This window comes from Pteropus alecto, unplaced genomic scaffold (assembly GCF_000325575.1).
Source record: "Pteropus alecto unplaced genomic scaffold, ASM32557v1 scaffold65, whole genome shotgun sequence".
NCBI lineage: Eukaryota > Metazoa > Chordata > Mammalia > Chiroptera > Pteropodidae > Pteropus > Pteropus alecto.
The window spans coordinates 9,080,489-9,097,046 of NW_006439191.1; the positions used below are offsets into that span (position 1 = coordinate 9,080,489).

Here is a 16,558-nt window from a genome sequence, read left to right on the forward strand (position 1 = left end):
ACTTGTTTTGTTTTTCTTCGCAATTAATTCACTAGTAAAAGTGTTTTGCGTTAGGTTCAAATCGCCCTTAATGAAGCCAAACTCAGTGAAGAGAAGGTGAAGTCTGAATGCCATCGGGTTCAAGAAGAGAACACCAGGCTGAAGAAGAAGAAGGAGCAGGTAAAAGTCACCGTCCCAGGTCATGTAAACTAGAGAACCGAATGGCATTACGTCGTGAATGTCTCTTCTCAGATCTGTTTTTAAGGAAATGAAACATGGACGCAGGACTTTATTCTTAGATGTGCAAAGTTTAAACTGTGCTCCCCAAATTGAGGACTTGCACATTCTCCATCCGTTCTGGCTTTTCAGTTCTGGACAATTTCTCACAGCCACCGGTGTTTCGTCTTTGTCTTGTCAAACACCAACCAATTATCAACTGTAATACTGCAGTAGCCTCAAGGGGGCAATGGATTTGCCTCGTAGACCAAAGAGCTGGGCGTTTAGAACCCTCCTCTGAGCAGTTACTGCTTTACTGACCAAGGGAAGGTTATATAATCTGGAGTCTGGACTTTGGAGACAGTGAGGTGTACCTTTCTCTTCCTACTGGAAGTGAGTTATTTGAACCGGCTGCAATTTCTGAAGGCTACAATAGACTCGATTAACTCAGCTCTTACGTTCTCACTGCTGTCCTGAGGGTTGGAAGCGCTCCCCGCTGTCCCTGAGCCACGGCCTTAGCCCTTCGTGACAGGTCAAAGAGGGGCATGGCTCCTGCTTTCCCGGCTCATTCTCATGGTCCTGATGTCACCAGCGCAGAAGTCCTAAGCTTTGGAAAGTTACATGTTTTCACTTTTCAGTTGCAGCAGGAAATCAAAGACTGGAGCAAATCACATGCAGAGCTCAGCGAGCAAATCCGATCGTTTGAGACGTGTCAGAAAGATCTGGAAGTCGCTCTGACTCACAAAGATGATAGTGTTAACGTAAGTTCATTCTCCTGAATCCACACTCGATTCTCGTGAATTCTCAAGCAGTCCACTTTCCACGTCGCGAGCCGCTTTCTAATGCCCTTTCGCTTCGTCCCCAGGCTTTGACTAATTGCATCACGCAGTTGAATCGGTTAGACTGTGAATCCGAATCTGAGGGTCAAAATAAAGGAGGAAACGAGTCAGATGAATTAGCAAATGGGGAAGTAGGAGGTAAGATCAGTTTCAGGGAGGTTGGAGCTCTTTCGGCCTTTCTGTCTTTAAGTGGGTACACCGACGCTGCGTCTCAGCTGACCGAGGTGCAGTGCACGTCACTGAGCTCGTAGAGACGTCCGTGTCCGTGGGTGCCATGGGGCAGCAGTGGGCACGCGGTGAGCCCTGCCGCTGCTCCTGCGTCCCGTCCCGTGGGAACGAGCTGTGTGCGCTGGAGCCACAGCAGCACCGGTCATGCCTTAGGCCTCGGTGCCGGACACTGTTCAGTAGGAGAGACTTGTTTCTCAGCTTCATGGAGGTGACATTTGAATTTGATGCTCATCACCTCTGTAGTTCTGTGGCTTTAAGGCTTCACGCCGATTTTGAAAGGAGTAAGGTGGTGGGAGCCATAGACTGACTAGGGTCACGGAGCAGAGGCCAAAGCCTTGCCGCGTTTCTGGGTGAGGGAGCTGTTTCTGGACACCGTTTCCCAAGTCGGAAATTGCTTGCGGAGCGGGCGTTGGAAACCACACCTGGCTGCAGATTCAAGGGGAGGACAGAAGGGCGAGTGTCCACATCAGACCCGTGACCCGGTGGAAGGTCTGGAAAAGCAGGAGGCGCTTTACCTCACACCGCTCTTTGCTCAGGAGCAGCACAGGCAGCGTTTTTATCTCGTACAGACGTCTTTACTGTACGTTCGCTTATTGCCAGACTTAAAAGTCAAGTAGCCTTTTGTTTGTTTTTACTTTTAACGTTTGAGCATGGTAATTATTTTGTTTTGGGGAAGTCAAGAAAATGTAGTTAAAAAGCAAGGGAGGAAAAAACAATAAAAATTTTTTGTTTTTTTAGGTGACCGGAGCGAGAAGATGAAAAATCAGATTAAGCAGATGATGGACATTTCTCGGGTAGAATGCTTTTCCTAGACTCCCGTAAACGCCTGTAAGTTCTTGCTGTGCCTCCCTTGTAAGAATGCCTCTCTCTCCTGCGCTTTTCAGACACAAACGGCAATATCGGTAGTGGAAGAGGATCTCAGACTCTTACAGTTAAAGCTTAGAGCCTCCATGTCCACCAAATGTAACCTGGAAGGTGGGTGCCAAGTACGGGACAGACGCAGAATTGCATTGGCGGGAAGAAAGAGCGGCTTCCCGTCAACAAGGTCTCGAGTCCTGTGCACGTACAAAGCTCCGACGTTTTATCCTTTACAGACCAGATAAAGAAATTAGAAGACGATCGCGACTCACTGCAGTCTGCCAAAGCCGGGCTGGAAGACGAGTGCAGAACCCTGAGGCAGAAAGTGGAGATTCTCAACGAGCTGTACCAGCAGAAGGAGATGGCTCTGCAGAAGTACGGTCCCGGTTCCGTGGTCGGTTGCAAACGGTGTTGCCATTTAACTAAACGTGTGTGCTGCTCTCGATAATCGTGTCTCCTCCTTAAAGATTCTTTACAGTTTTTCCATCTACCTTTTTTCCTTTCTACCTCATTTTCCATAACTCGCATTTTTCTTTCCATTTCAACCAGTCGTCAGAAATCGTTGCCTGTAATTTATTTGAGGGGGCAGTGGTTTCTTGGCGCTAACAGGTACTGCCGTAGAAGTGGGGTTTGGTTGGGTTGGGTTTGGTTTGGTTTTGCAGATCCATACCCTTTTGTGGCTCTACCACTTACTTACTTTCTTTCTTCGTGGTCACTTATGTAATTCCGATTTGTCTTGTATTTGTTCTAGTTTTTACTGTAGCCTTTAAAAATCCCCAGCGATGTATACGAATGATTTTTAGTAAATACTTCAAAAGGAATGTTTAGTTATTGAAGGTATCATAAGTTGAGGACTTACCATAGTCAGACACAGTAGACATCAGGTGATGTAATTGTGGCAAGGGTGTGGAGAGTTTTAACATAGAAAAATAACCTTTTTGGTCTGTATACTGAGGGATTAATCTTCTGAAATATGCGTCTCAGCTTTGGAGTTAGGCAGCTCCTGCTTGGGATCCTTCCGTTCCACTCGAAGAACGTCCTTTAGTGACACATTTGATCAGTTTGTCTTTGTATGAAAACAATTGGATTTTGACTCCATTTCTTAAGGATTTTCTGCTGGCTGTAGGATTTCCCCTGTGTGTCCTACATTCTTATCTGTATTTGCCGTCTTCTGGATGATTTTGCTCGGCCGTCTTCCAGTGTGCTAAACGCTCACTTCAGTCATCAGATCTGCTGAAATCATGCATCGAATTCTTAGTTTCAGTTACTGTTGCAGTTCTGTAGTTTCTTTTTCTCTGCTAAGAGTTGTAATTTTGACATTTGCTTCCTTAAATACATAAGGTACAGTTATTTTAAAGTCTATGCGACAATGCTGCTATGCGGATACCCAACAGGTCCATTTGTTTTGTCTTTTGGAGTTTGGTCACAGGTTTTTCAGAGCGCCCTGTCAGTTTTGACTGAGCAACGGATACTGTATATGCTCCCTGTGGAGGAAATTACAGGAAAGAGTCCCATTCATTTCTGGCACGTGGCCTCTCCTTTCACCCAGTCAGCAATCAGGATCATTCAGAAAGGTCTCAGCCCCTCCGGGGACACTGTGGCCGGTTCGGTGCTCCAAGCGCACAGCTCTCTCTGCTCTCAGCCTGAATGCCTAGGGGTCCCCCTCGTCGACAGCCTTGAACTCCCCTCATTTTTCTTTGAACTCGGGCTCTATCGGAAGCTCTGCTCTGTGTCCGCATCGTCTTCAGTGCCCGGGCGAGCCTGGGGGGAGGCGGCCGCAGCCGCAGGCTCACCGGGACCCTGAGATTCCTCCTCCTCCTGCATCCGGGCGTCACACATCACCTTGTCGCTCAGAGGCCAGCGCTCCCGCTGTCCTCCGTGTCCTCACACTGACCCCTGCGTTACCGGAAGCAGAACTCTCTGGTCTTTGGTGTCCTCACACCTGCTCGTAAGCCGGGGTCGGATCGCTCTGCTCTCGCGTGCGGCGTGAACTGTGGGTGCAGGGAGAGCACGTGCCCGGCCCGTAATCTCGGCATCTGACGGGGCAACCAGTGCCTTAGAGCCACGCGGAAACTCCTGGCGGCCGTGTTCAGTGGCGGTTAGGAAAGAATACGTAAACCTTTTCTCTTGGGTGTTATTAACCCTTTTTACTCTAGTCTAGCTCTTGGAGAATTAAGTTTCAAGCTCAGTATCTTTTGAATCTGAACGACGGGCAGAGAAATCCAAGGGTAACAAAAAAACAGCATTTAAACCATTAAGCGTCGCCACCTCTGCAGTTCGTTACAGCAGACTGACATCTTGAGCGGGAAGGTCATTGAGTTAAAGTCCGTTCCCAGTAGATAATACCCCGACCATGGGGCCGTCCGAGTCTTGTTTCCGTGCCGCGGGCATCCCAGACGCTGAGCGCTCTCGCCCTGACCGCAGCCACCGGGAGCCCCTGTCTGAGGAGTGGAAGTTTCCGTGCTTCCCTGCAGGAAAGACAGGTCTTAAAAGGCTCCTTGGCTGGCTGTCTCTCGCGCGGAACCAGTCTTGGGTGGAGAAATAGTCCTTCCATAATAGAGAGCAGTAATTACAGCTCTTCTCAGGGTGGAATTGAGAGAATTATCCCCTGCTTTACCCTAAGAAGCTTAAGCGTGTTAGCTCGATGAGCGCTGGCTTTTCACACTGGAGTAAGATGAGCTTTCGTCGTCTCAAGCTCAAGAAAGCTGCCCATGGGGCACACCACTTTTTTATTTTCTTTACATCTATTTTATTGATTAGTACGGAACTATGAGGAGAATTTAGAAAATGCAGGTGATTTGCCAGTAGGCCAGAGATCGATAGTTATCCCTAAGTGGCAGGTTTGAGTTCCTTCCTGTGACTTCGTCCGTCCGCACGTTAGCACGGAAGGTGAACGTTCGCATGGGGCCTGCACGCAGCCTGCGGGGAGAAACAGACACTTTCACTTGACGACGGATTTTTATCTTAGGAAGTTGAGTCAAGAGGAATACGAGCGGCAGGAAAGAGAACAGCGGCTGTCGGCTGCGGATGAAAAGGCGGTTTTGGCGGCAGAGGAAGTGAAAACTTATAAGTGAGTTCAGCGTCTGTAGCGGGCGTCGCTGGCTGATGGGACGGCCGTTGGCTTGTGTTTTTAAAACCGTTTTTACAGTTTGTAGAAAAAATAGCACAGAAACACGAATAAGTCATCCCAGAACATGAGTACCTATAATTCACATAAGAAAACAATAAATTTTAAGTGAACAGAGGTAAAAACATTTAACAGAAATTTCCTGACACCCAACTCTGGCAAGACCGGAAAGGAACTCGGTTCAGGCCGACAGTTCTGGGTGGTTTTGCATGGGGGAGAAATTCTTCTCGGAAGGCAGCTCACTCTACGGGGTACCATTAAAATAACTGCCATTGATGGGCCTAAGAGTCATAGCTCTGGGAAATTTTTCGTGGATGTAATGAAAGGAAGAAAAAGTTTTATGGAGGAAGATACAGAATTATTTGAGAACGCACAGAAGAACAGTTCAGGAAATTATGATGTATCAACTGAGAATCTGCAGCCATTTAATAAGGAAGGAAGTTATGTGGCATCAGTTCTGATCATATTGCATTCTTATTGGAACCATGCAAAATGTTTTATATGTACGGATGAAGTCTGTGAGGGTACAATTAGAGTAAAGGAGATACTGTGAGATTGTTTAAAATGTTATTCAGTTGAACTTTAATTGATAAAAGCAAGTGTAATTCTTAGGCGGAGAATTGAAGAAATGGAGGATGAATTACAGAAGACAGAGCGCGCATTTAAAAGCCAGGTAATCATCTGCCCGACGGCCGCGGAATTCTTTGGAATCTAATGTAGACTATGACAGCGGCTACTATAGTGACTCCCTAAACATAAATCGCTGTGTTGTGTTTTTCAGATTGCTACTCACGAGAAGAAAGCTCACGATAACTGGGTAAGATTTCTTCCTTTCTTTGATTTTGCGCATAGTCTCCAACAACTGAATTTGGATATTTTTTCCTCCAATAGCTCAAAGCTCGTGCCGCAGAAAGAGCTATCGCTGAAGAGAAAAGAGAAGCTGCCAACTTGAGGCACAAGTACGTGATTCCGACGCGCGCCCGTCACCGCGGCTCGGGGTTTTAGGCTGCGCTGTCAGTAGTAACAAAGACTTCATTTTCTGTCCCACATTTAAGGCCCGTCTTCCTCTCTATTCCAGATTATTGGAACTGACCCAGAAGATGGCAATGCTACAAGAAGAACCTGTGATTGTGAAACCAATGCCAGGGAGACCCAGCGCCCAGAACCCCCCGCGGAGAGGTGGGGAGTACTTACAAAGGGCAGCAGTCTGCTTTTTGGGTGCAGACTGTATAAATTATTTTCTGTTTCTGTGTGTAATGAGTCACGATCCCCTAGAAATGATCCCAGGAACTTACTGTGAAGAGTTGCCTTAAAGTAGTAACAGCTGCCTGTCTGTCGCCTGCAGGTCCCCTGAGCCAGAACGGCTCTTTCGGCCCGTCGCCTGTGAGTGGGGGCGAGTGCTCCCCGCCTCCAGACCCGCCCGTGAGGCCGCCGTCTGCCACGCTTGGCCGAGGAGATGTGCCCAGACGTGACCTTGGTGAGCGTGCGCTCGTTACTTTGCAGTAAACGCTTTCGAGAGATTTTCTCCTCTTCATTTGAGAATTCTAATGCGAACGACATTCTAGAATTTGGGTCTGTCCAATGTAAAGAAGAAATTTTCTTATTTTTCTTGGTGACTATTTGAAATAGTTTACTGCAAGATCTGCTTTAGAGCAGACATGTCCATTAATATTACTTATGTATAAATACATAAAAACTTATGTAGATACATAAAAGTAATTTTTGCTTTTTTGATTTTTTATTGTGATACATAAACTTTTATCTTTAAATCAAATTCCCGTGGCATTCCTCACTTCACTGTTATGAAAGTAGCCTTAAGACTTTATCATTTACGCAGCATACAGCCGTCCTCAGTACTCGGTATGAAACGCTGTAAGTCTGTGTCTGTTCGTAAGTGCGTTTATAATACTTGGTCAGACGTGGACATCATTACGTGGAAACTGGAAGCAAGCAGCCCGGAGCGCTTGGCCAGCACTGCTGACGTGCAGGTTCCACTGCTGCTCTCTCCATCCAAGACACTTCTGACTTCAGTTCTTCATTCTGTCATGCACGCGATTTCCCCTCATAGGCACTGGGGGACAGCTCTGTAGGTAGAGGTGGCCCCTGACCTGCCCACAGTTGGTTCATGTCTTCTAGAAAAGCCATGCAAGGGCCCCGTTCTTTCTTTCTCAAGGTTCAGCGGACGGATCTCTACCTCGTCCCCGCTGGTCGTCTGAGGCCTCTGGGAAGCCCTCTGCCTCCGGTAAGGGCCCGGGTGTCTTCAGAGGGTCTGGAATCGTGGCGGAAGCGGGTCGCGGACTTCTTATTCTGCCTTAAGAGTACACAAGTCGGGACGAGTCTAACTCCGTTTCTGGCCGTCTGCAGAGCCAGCGTCTGGTGCCACGCCCATGACGAACAGCAGCTCAAGAAGCTCCTCCCCATCCAAGGTGATGGACGAGGGCAAGGTGAGTACTTCCGGAGACATTGACCTCTTTCTGAGCTCCCTCCGTGCTTCAGCCACCTCCCGTCTGTGTGTTCTGTTATATCTGTTCTATCTCATTTATTTTTTAAAAAAGCAAACTGCTCTCCACGAGCCTGAAGGCCCGTCAGTCCCCAGCATCCCATCTCTGGCTGAGCACCCAGTCGCAGTAAGTACCCGGCAGTCGAGGGCTGACGGGCTTTGAGCTGGCGTGTGTGATCTGCTCGCTTTACGCTGACGGTGATACTGAGCTCGCTGTCGCCTTGGGCCTGGAAGCGTTGCCAGGTCACTGAAATCGGACCAGTCGGTTGGTGGTGGTCTCCTCTTTCTCTTCTTTCTGCTTTAAAGCATCAAAATGTCATCATTCTGTCTTTACGTTGTGTGCTTCACTGTCGAGCGCTCTAAGATAAAGCACACTTACCGTACGTTCCGTAATTCGTCGTCATTACGTGTTTGGAAGTGCTGTTTACCTCAGTGTCTACCCGGCACAGCCCACCTCAGTAGTCAGATCACAGCTTGGAAACAGAAGAGCGTTTGCTGGAAGTGACATAACAGATAGTGGAAATCCGGAATTGTTCTGTGCCAGCTCCCAGCCGCAGCTTGAATTCTGTCCGCGTGAGGGTGTTCTCTCGTCACCGTGTAGCTGTTACAGCCAGAAGTCCTCCGATCGCACCTCACAGTGCTGCTCTGGGTTGAAATCGACAGTACCTGTAGTCTCATTGTTCAGAACTCCCGGTCCGGTTCCCCATAGGAAAGGGTTAGTGTCTCCCAGCACGAAGCACAGTGTCACCGGTGAACGGAGGTGAACGTTGGTGCTGCGTCTGCCTGACTTGTATACAGACCGTTGTTTCTGTTGGAAAACACTTCTCAGTGTCAGAGCAGGATTTCAGGAATACACCTCTTCTGAGAGAGCTTTTTCTCATAGAGCAGCTAGGGTAAGACCCAAGACCTTGCAGAAGCAGAAGACTTCAGAGAGGGACTCCTCGGTTGGAGGGAGGCCGAGCTGGGACAGCGAGTGCAGAGTCAGACCTGTCCTGCGGTCTGCGAGGCCTCCGGCAGACTAGCTGATGCTCTCCATGTGTGTTCTTTCACGTTTCAAACACGACGGTCGCACCTAAGACATCTAGCGATGTGGGAGTTAGAGATGAATGTGGAAGCTGGAGGTCCTCTGAACAGCAGCCGCTCACGTGTAGACAGCGGACTCCCCTCCCCCCACCCCGTTCTCTCCCTTCCTCGTGAGGAGGTGGGGGCAGCCGCAGTGCTGGCAGGGCGCTGGGCGGGGACTGGTGGCCTGGGAGTGGATTGCGGCGTGGTGCACGGTGGTTGTGTCCGGGGGTCACCCGTGTTAATGTCCTCTGACAAGAGTCCTTGTGCTTTCCCTCCCGCTTGCTTGTACAGCAGGAGTCCGGCGACAGGGAAACGCTTCAGGCCCTTGCCACCCTTTTGACCTGCCCGAGCGGTCCGCGGGGACAGGTGGGCGGGCGGGCGGGCGCCTGACCGCTGCATCCCTGGGTCTCAGCTCGTGCAGGTGTCGGTGCTCTGGCCCGTTGCAGCGGAGCAGTTCAGAACGTTCCTGTTTCTGCCCTGCAGGTGAACGTGGCAGCAAAGGGGCCGCCTCCTTTCCCAGGGGTGCCCCTCCTGAGCTCCCCCGTGGGAGGCCCTCTCCTGCCGCCCATCCGGTACGGACCGCCGCCTCAGCTCTGCGGGCCTTTCGGGCCTCGGCCACTTCCTCCGCCATTTGGTACGACACGTGAACAGTGGGGACTGACGCGTGGAGCGTGATCTTTTCTGTCTGTCCCTTGCTAAAATTTCAGCAGATGCTATGCAGGGACACAGTGGGTGCCACCTGCTGTCTCTGTGCCAAGACGGGCAGTAGGGTCTCCTGCAGACGGGATGGGGCTGTGGATGGCAAGCCAGGCACGTTGCTTCTGCAGGTGCTCACTGAACAGCCGTGGCCACACGCCAGGCCCTGTAGCAGATAGAACCAGCTCCCCAAAGTCCAGGAGCTTCCGGGGTCATGCAGGCCACATGCCAGGGGCGGACTGAACCCTGACTGGCTGCTGGGATGAGCGGGAAGGCAGCAGGCCCGCTTCCATAGCAACCAGAGGCCCCGGCCGACCCTCGTCAGGCGGAGCGTGAAGGCCTCCGGGAGGGCCAGCACCTTGGGGCCGCGCCGGGCCACTGCGTGGGTGTGTGACTGACACAGCAGCAGACGAGGTCCCTCAGCAGAACGTCTCTGCTACGGTGAACCCGAATCTCACCAACGGCCACGTTGGTGTGATGTACGGACTTGCAAGTACAAAGCAAGCTCCTGTGAGACGGAGATGGCAGAACCGTGTGGCAGGAAAAACCCAAGCTAGGCAGAGCCGCGTTTCAGTCCTGCCCGTGTCACTTCGTGGCCGGCTGTTCGGCCACGTGGCTTGCACTTGCTGAGCCCGTTTGCCTCATCTGTGAAGTGGGGTGCCAGCACCCGACTCCTGGGGTTGTGAGAAGTTTAAGATGAACATGCAGGTGCCACCTGATTTTAGGTACGTTCTCATCTGTGTGCGTGACGTGATGTTTTCCCAGGTCCAGGTTTCCGTCCGCCGCTGGGCCTGAGGGAATACGCACCAGGTGTCCCACCCGGGACACGGGACCTGCCGCTCGACCCTCGGGAATTCCTGCCAGGACACACGCATTTTAGACCTCTAGGCTCTCATGGCCCAAGGGAGTACTTTTTCCCTGGTACCCGATTACCGGCCCCAGCTCACAGCCCGCAGGAGTATCCCCCGCCCCCTGCTACAAGAGACGCGCCCCCGCCTGCCCCCCAGAGCCGCAGCCAGGACTCTTCGCCGGCTTTGAAACAGAGCCCGTGACCATGACCACTGACGCCGGGTTGGGGAGAAAGTGGACCGTGCACTATCCACTACAGGCTTCAAAATCCCGAAGTTGATTTCAAAGGGTTTGTTTTTCGAACTAAGCTGCCCTGGCAGTGTGCATTTTTGAGCCAAGCAATTAAAAAATATCATTTCCCCCTTCAATAAAAATCACCTGGTAAGCTAGAGCCTCCTTCCAGCTTTGAAATGTGCAATAAAGAGTCCCGCATTTTAGTTAATGCAGCATATGTAACTGTTCAGTGATTTAGAATGTCATGAAAAATACGAACATTTCCTGTGGAAATGCTTAAGAACGTGTATTTCCATTTATTATCCTATTTTTAGTGTATACCAGTTGAATGGAGAGCAATGGTGTTTATAAGCTCGATTTTTAAAAAATATGGGTCGCAAAGACTGTTACGCTAAAAATGTTTACTAAAAGATCACTAAACTGTCCCCCCCTTGCTGATGTTCTTTGTAGTACTAGTTCATAAAACTTTGGTTACTACTTCCCAAGTGTCTGTTGATTCATTGGACGGTTTTCTCATGAGGCCTGTGCCGTTTGGAATCACGTAAACTCGGGCTCCTAGAGCGGAAGCGGCCACCTGGGCAGCATGCTCCCTGCCGCTCCCTGCTCAGAGTCCCCGGGACCCCAGGACAGGCCGGTGGGCCCGGCGGCACAGGACGCACGTGCTCCCGGGCACTTGCAACGCCTCGTCCGTTTCCTGGGTGAGTTCACGATACAAAAGACTCGTTTGACCTGACGCTCTGTGCTCTCACCATTTCGGCTTTAAGGGTGCAGAACAGAAAAATGAAAACGACGTGTCATGACTATAAAAGGAAACTTCTTTTATTAAAAAAATGTAGTCTATTATTTCTCCTGTGCCTTGCCACCGATTTTCAAATACGGCAAAACAGATCAGAAGAGTGGAATACTATGAGACGGGATGCTTTAGGGATCGTAAGGCTTGTCGCATGCCTGGGTCAGCAACCTGGGCTACACTCGATTCTTTTTGTTGACTGCTTCTACTCCACAGTTAATATTTGAACTTACGTTTAAAAACCGGTGAATCTAAGAAGCTGGGATTGCACCATACCTAAAAGTCTTACTATAGCCATTAAGATAACATGTCTTAAAAAATGTTTCTTAGGGACTAACTGTTCAGACACACTTTAACTTATAGTAACTTAATAGCACATTTTAAGAAATTTAAGATTTATGTTAAATCAAAATTATAAAAAGCTGATATTCTTGCTTACTGCTTGACTGTACTCTCTCGTTCTTTGAAGCTTCGTGCTGGAACAGTCTTACCAGACTGTGACCTATTGCTGTTACTCCGCTAAGAACACCCTGTAAAAAGAAGCAAAAGCTTCACCGTGAAACAAAAGTTTTCCTTTATACTAAATTACTAAAAAGAAACACCATTTTAGAAAGATAAGGACCTTCGAAAGAAGACGTTAGTCAAGAAAAGAATTCCGTCTATAGGTCTTCCAGCTTAACACCAAGACTAGAAGAAATTCAAGAGGAAAACTGCAGACTTAATAGCACAGGTTATTTTTAACCATGTAAAGTAAGATTAAGTCACAAATAACTTTCGAATGTTTCAGTCCCTTCAGGACAAAATAATGAAGTTAATATAATTTCTAATTTTAAATAGCATTTAAATATAGATTATACCAGCTAGGAAAGGGAAATTAAATCTATTTTCAAGTCAAAGCCGGAGTCTTTTTAACCTCTAAAGCTTTGCGGGGGGCGGGGGCATTCTCTATTTCATATTACTGAAAAATCAATCAGCTGCAGCAGATCTGTCATTCTCTGACACTGCCACGGTCACCGCCTCAGCCCTGTGATGGCACCGCTGCCCAGGCAAGCTGCCAATATCCAGAAGGTAGAGGGGGTGGCTGTACCATCCCTCAGTTGCACTGGACTCGGCCATCTCAAAAGAGACACCTATTACAGAAGTCATCTCCAGCTCACTGTTTCAGGCATAGTTAAAATCATCTCACTTACGAAGCAGCAGCGTTTCAGCCTGAAAGCCTGTCTACTAGAGGCGTGATTATTCAATGGCTGATTTTTTTTATTGGACAGTGAATTTAAATACTTGGTGGGATGTGGAGTATTCTGTTTCTTCAAGACAATCACTTGTCATTTCATTCAGGTCTGAATTTAAGCTTCTTTAAGAGTGATGAAAGGCATGTGTGGTTCAAATAAACCATACTTATGTGAACAATAGCAGATGCTGCTTCATATAAATTACCATTTTGATATATGTGTCTTATGGTCTATGAGAAAGAGAACAGTATCAGTTTTGCTCTATTTTAATGGGTTTTTTGAGGGATAATATTTTAGGTCTTGTCAGCAGCATCAAATGGAAGGCACCGAGCACTCCACAGGGTACAGAGTGCTGCTGCCTTAGAAAATCCCCCTGACGTGTGTGGACCAAGTGTGGTTCTTGCCCCTGGGGGAGCTTACAGCCTGGGGCTGACAGCTCAGGGCGTAGAGCTGAGTGAACAATGAAGTCATTTAAGGCAAATGCCGCACCCCCAACCTACTGTGGATCCAATCATTCTTTAGAGTTAATCTAATCAAGATGAAAGACTACGAATTTGGGTTGAGAATTTCAGGTTCGTGTAGTTTTTAACATCCATCTTAGTAAAAAGAATTGACCCAACACAACTGAAAGCAAAGACTAGGTATCTTGAAGTGCCAGGGCCAGACCAACTTAACCGTGGTTACTTATTTTAAAAAACACACTGAATGGTATGACTAGCGTTATTATACTAGTTTAAAAATAGGCCAAGTACCGGCACTGCGTTCCCACTGTGCTGGCACTGGTCATTTAAAAAAGTGACTATTCAACGTGTGGGCTCCACATCTAACCCCCAGAAACCCGGATCTCAATGTTCTGTATGGAAGAGCCACCTCGTGTGTACCATGAAAGTTTTATTTATGCCCCATTAAGTCAAAAGTAATGTAAAATAGTCAAATTATAATAAGGTAATGACCTGCATATTTCCATATGGATGAATGTTGATAACATCTAAATAGAAAATAAATGGCAATCCTATCTACCTATGTAAAAAACAAAAAACAAAAAACGGAACAGCTCCAAATTTTGCATGCTCAGCACTGTAGGAGATGTACGTACGCAGGTTTCCAGGGTTCACAATCAGTTGTCAGAAAAACAGCAGTTACTCCTGTATCGCATCAGCGTGACTCAAATTGTTTTGATTACATGACACTGTAAAGCCATCTAAAAATCTGACTCATTCTGAGTTTGTTCCACGTTAGCCCCAGAATCACCATCAGAAAGAATAACAATGTGATGGAGAAGAAGTGAATCGAGATGAGTAAAAATATGCTCACGTTCAGAAAAACGACCTGCTCATCCGGACAAGGCAGCGACAGCCGGGAGCATGCCCGCGGGATGCTGACCCGGGCAAGGCACACGGAGCAGGACGCGGAGATCGGGGCGAATTCAGGCCGCTCTGAGCAGCGGCCTGTCAGTTCCCAGAATGACCTTCGCGGACAGCGTAACCGGTTCCAACCCTCTCGAAGCAGTTCCATCCTATCCTGCCCACTTCGGCCCGAAGCCTGACCTTAACCCCACACCCGACAGAGCATACTGGAGCAGAAGTGAACAGGTGTGTACACTCTAGCACATTCTTACTGCTGCATTTAGTTTGAAGGTGAGCACGTCCTACCCACAACAGCGCTGTTCCGGGAAGCGGGGCGGGAGTGGTGGTAAATCAGAAGAGAGACTATTCATTGCACAATCAATAGAAAAGTGAAAACGTTTCGAAACCTCCAACAAGCCTGGTCCCCAAGGAGTCTCACGCGCCGGCGACGGTGCCGCGCCGTGCAGCGGACGCGCCCGGGCCCACTGGCTTGCTCCTGCCTGTTGAAGGGTGAAGATGCTACACAGAGCTGTGACGGTTTCCGGGGAGTGGGGAAGTTCACAGAAGCTCCAGGTTACTCATGTCACGGTCATTCCTTGTGCAAAGTTTGATGTAGATGAAGATAAAGTGGTTTCTTGGTCAATAATTGCAATTTCTTTCTTTTAAAGTCAGTGGGTTTCTTGTATCTATAACCACAATAGAAAAACCACTGTTTAAAATACTGTGACTCCCGACGTGCTCCAAGGTCACACGCTGAAAAGAAACCCTCGTGCCCATTCCACCAGTACTAAGGCGATCGCGTCACTTACAGTTCTATGACGATCGGCCCGGGTCTGAGTTCGTCCATCTCCATGAAAGCGAAGCACTTGGTACTGGTGAACCTTTTCTTCGGCTTGTAGTGCTTGAATTCGAAGAAGACAGCTGCACCTACAGGATCAAAACAAACCGCTTTAGCCAGACAGCGCCGTCCTAGCCAACGACTCCTCTCTGCTCACCGGATGCACGTGAATGAGCAACAACTGGCAGGACTGTACGAAGTAATCCTTGTCAAACGATGATATGGCTGTGGCCGTCACCCCAGACTCTCATGCATCTGAACGGAGTGGCGGTTCTCCATATCATCCAGTTCTAGAAGTCCAGCGAAACTTCCTGAGCTAACTAACTGATTCAAGAACAAAATGTGAACTCAGAACAGCCTAGGAAGATTAGCTGAAATCCTTGTAAACATGAGGAAAGTATACTTATTAGCACTAATATCAGTTTGAACTGCAGGAACCGTACGTGATAAATTCAAAGCTGCAGAAGATGGAGACAAATTCTGAATATAGTTCTACTTTTTTAACACCTTGCAAATCAAGTCCTTAAGAACATGGGGCGATCAAACAGAAACAGCAAAATAGCCCGTGACACACTGCCCACCCCACGCCAGAAACGTTTCTCAGAGCGATGGGGCTCAGTGGGGGAAAACAGTGTTTCGCTAATGTTTGCACGCGGAAGGCACGCTTCGTACTGACACGCCTTCACCACCGTGTACGCACGTCCTGTCTGTACATGCGAACACAGCGACTCCCACTGCAGTGGCATCGCCACCACCGGGGGGCTCCTGACTCAGGTCCGGGGCGCAGCCTGGCGGGGAGGGGTGTCCAGGTGCTGCCACCTCTCCGCGAAGACGAGGCTTCTCGCAGAACAGGACAGCGGCAGCACCGGACCCGAGAAGGAAAACGGCTCGTATTTCACAGGACGCGGCGGCCGTTCAAATGCGCACACACAACCTGTGCGAGCTTGCGGCGGCGCCTGCAAACCTCAAAAGCTGCAGCTGGATCTCGGGTGATAAAGGGACGCGGAAGCCTTTTTGTCAGGGAACACTGACGTTCCCACCGAGCAAAGGGCAGAGACGTGTTTAACCCGAAAAAGCGTTTAGCTTGGAAACGTTAGAAAAACGGGTTTGTGTCCTTTCCCAACTGCACGCGATGGTCCCTTCTACCCAGAACACTCAGCGAGGACGACCACCCAGACTGCATCTGTGGACTGTTAGAGATGTAAGCATCTGGGGCCCCCCTTGGGGGGCTCCTCAGTGTGATATGAGGAACGGTTGTTAGACACGGTAAGACTTTACCATGCAAGAATACTTTACGGTGTAAGTTATTTATTATACAGCTAGATAATGTGATTCTTAACTCCCACACTTAAAAATGTCTGTATTTCATATTTCATTCCAATCAACAGGCGCCACATGCCGTTCCCTCCTGCCACCTGAGCCAGGTCCACCAGGCTCACAGACGTGAGTAAGATGAGGGCTCCGGCCACGAGAAATCGCGTATTTACAGTTACAAACCTTTGGTTAATTTTTCAACGTGCTTCTGGAGCTCGATGTCCACGTTAAAATGAACATATGTATCTTCTTTTCTTGAAGCCACGGGAGTATCTTGCACAGGGGTTAAGTCTATGCCGTTCAGATCTGGAGGGGAGAAAATGTCTGCTTAGGAGTGTGCAAATTCACAGGTTCAAAACAAGCAAACGCACTGCGAAGGGTCCTGTTTGTTAAAGAGGCCTGGCAGAAGCTGAGACCCGCGAGCTGACAGGAAGTCCTCTCTGGTGT

At 48.8% G+C, this 16,558-nt stretch overlaps 2 protein-coding genes across 3 annotated transcripts in view; one reads left to right on the plus strand and one right to left on the minus strand.

The window, feature by feature from the left end:
- The window catches only part of LOC102887597 (transport and Golgi organization protein 1 homolog), a 17,333-nt gene extending 6,257 nt beyond the window's left edge, over nt 1-11,076 (plus strand). The window contains exons 8-24 of one of the 2 annotated variants that reach the window (XM_015592756.2): nt 55-159; nt 834-956; nt 1,061-1,172; nt 2,001-2,056; nt 2,147-2,237; nt 2,357-2,495; nt 5,089-5,190; nt 5,860-5,920; nt 6,029-6,064; nt 6,139-6,206; nt 6,326-6,426; nt 6,593-6,724; nt 7,421-7,489; nt 7,612-7,691; nt 7,803-7,874; nt 9,296-9,446; nt 10,274-11,076. In XM_015592756.2, coding sequence (XP_015448242.1) covers nt 55-159; nt 834-956; nt 1,061-1,172; nt 2,001-2,056; nt 2,147-2,237; nt 2,357-2,495; nt 5,089-5,190; nt 5,860-5,920; nt 6,029-6,064; nt 6,139-6,206; nt 6,326-6,426; nt 6,593-6,724; nt 7,421-7,489; nt 7,612-7,691; nt 7,803-7,874; nt 9,296-9,446; nt 10,274-10,560 — 1,785 coding nt within the window. In that variant the 3' untranslated portion in view covers nt 10,561-11,076. The remainder of the gene's footprint in view (nt 1-54; nt 160-833; nt 957-1,060; nt 1,173-2,000; nt 2,057-2,146; nt 2,238-2,356; nt 2,496-5,088; nt 5,191-5,859; nt 5,921-6,028; nt 6,065-6,138; nt 6,207-6,325; nt 6,427-6,592; nt 6,725-7,420; nt 7,490-7,611; nt 7,692-7,802; nt 7,875-9,295; nt 9,447-10,273) is intronic. The other variant, XM_015592757.2, reaches the window with a different exon arrangement.
- A 2,408-nt stretch (nt 11,077-13,484) lies between these two features.
- The window catches only part of AIDA (axin interactor, dorsalization associated), a 25,785-nt gene continuing 22,711 nt past the window's right edge, over nt 13,485-16,558 (minus strand). Inside the window, exons 8-10 of the mRNA XM_025049852.1 lie at nt 16,295-16,417; nt 14,769-14,886; nt 13,485-14,645 (exon numbers count right to left, since the gene is read on the minus strand). Of these exons, the coding sequence (XP_024905620.1) occupies nt 14,549-14,645; nt 14,769-14,886; nt 16,295-16,417 (338 nt within the window). The 3' untranslated portion in view covers nt 13,485-14,548. The remainder of the gene's footprint in view (nt 14,646-14,768; nt 14,887-16,294; nt 16,418-16,558) is intronic.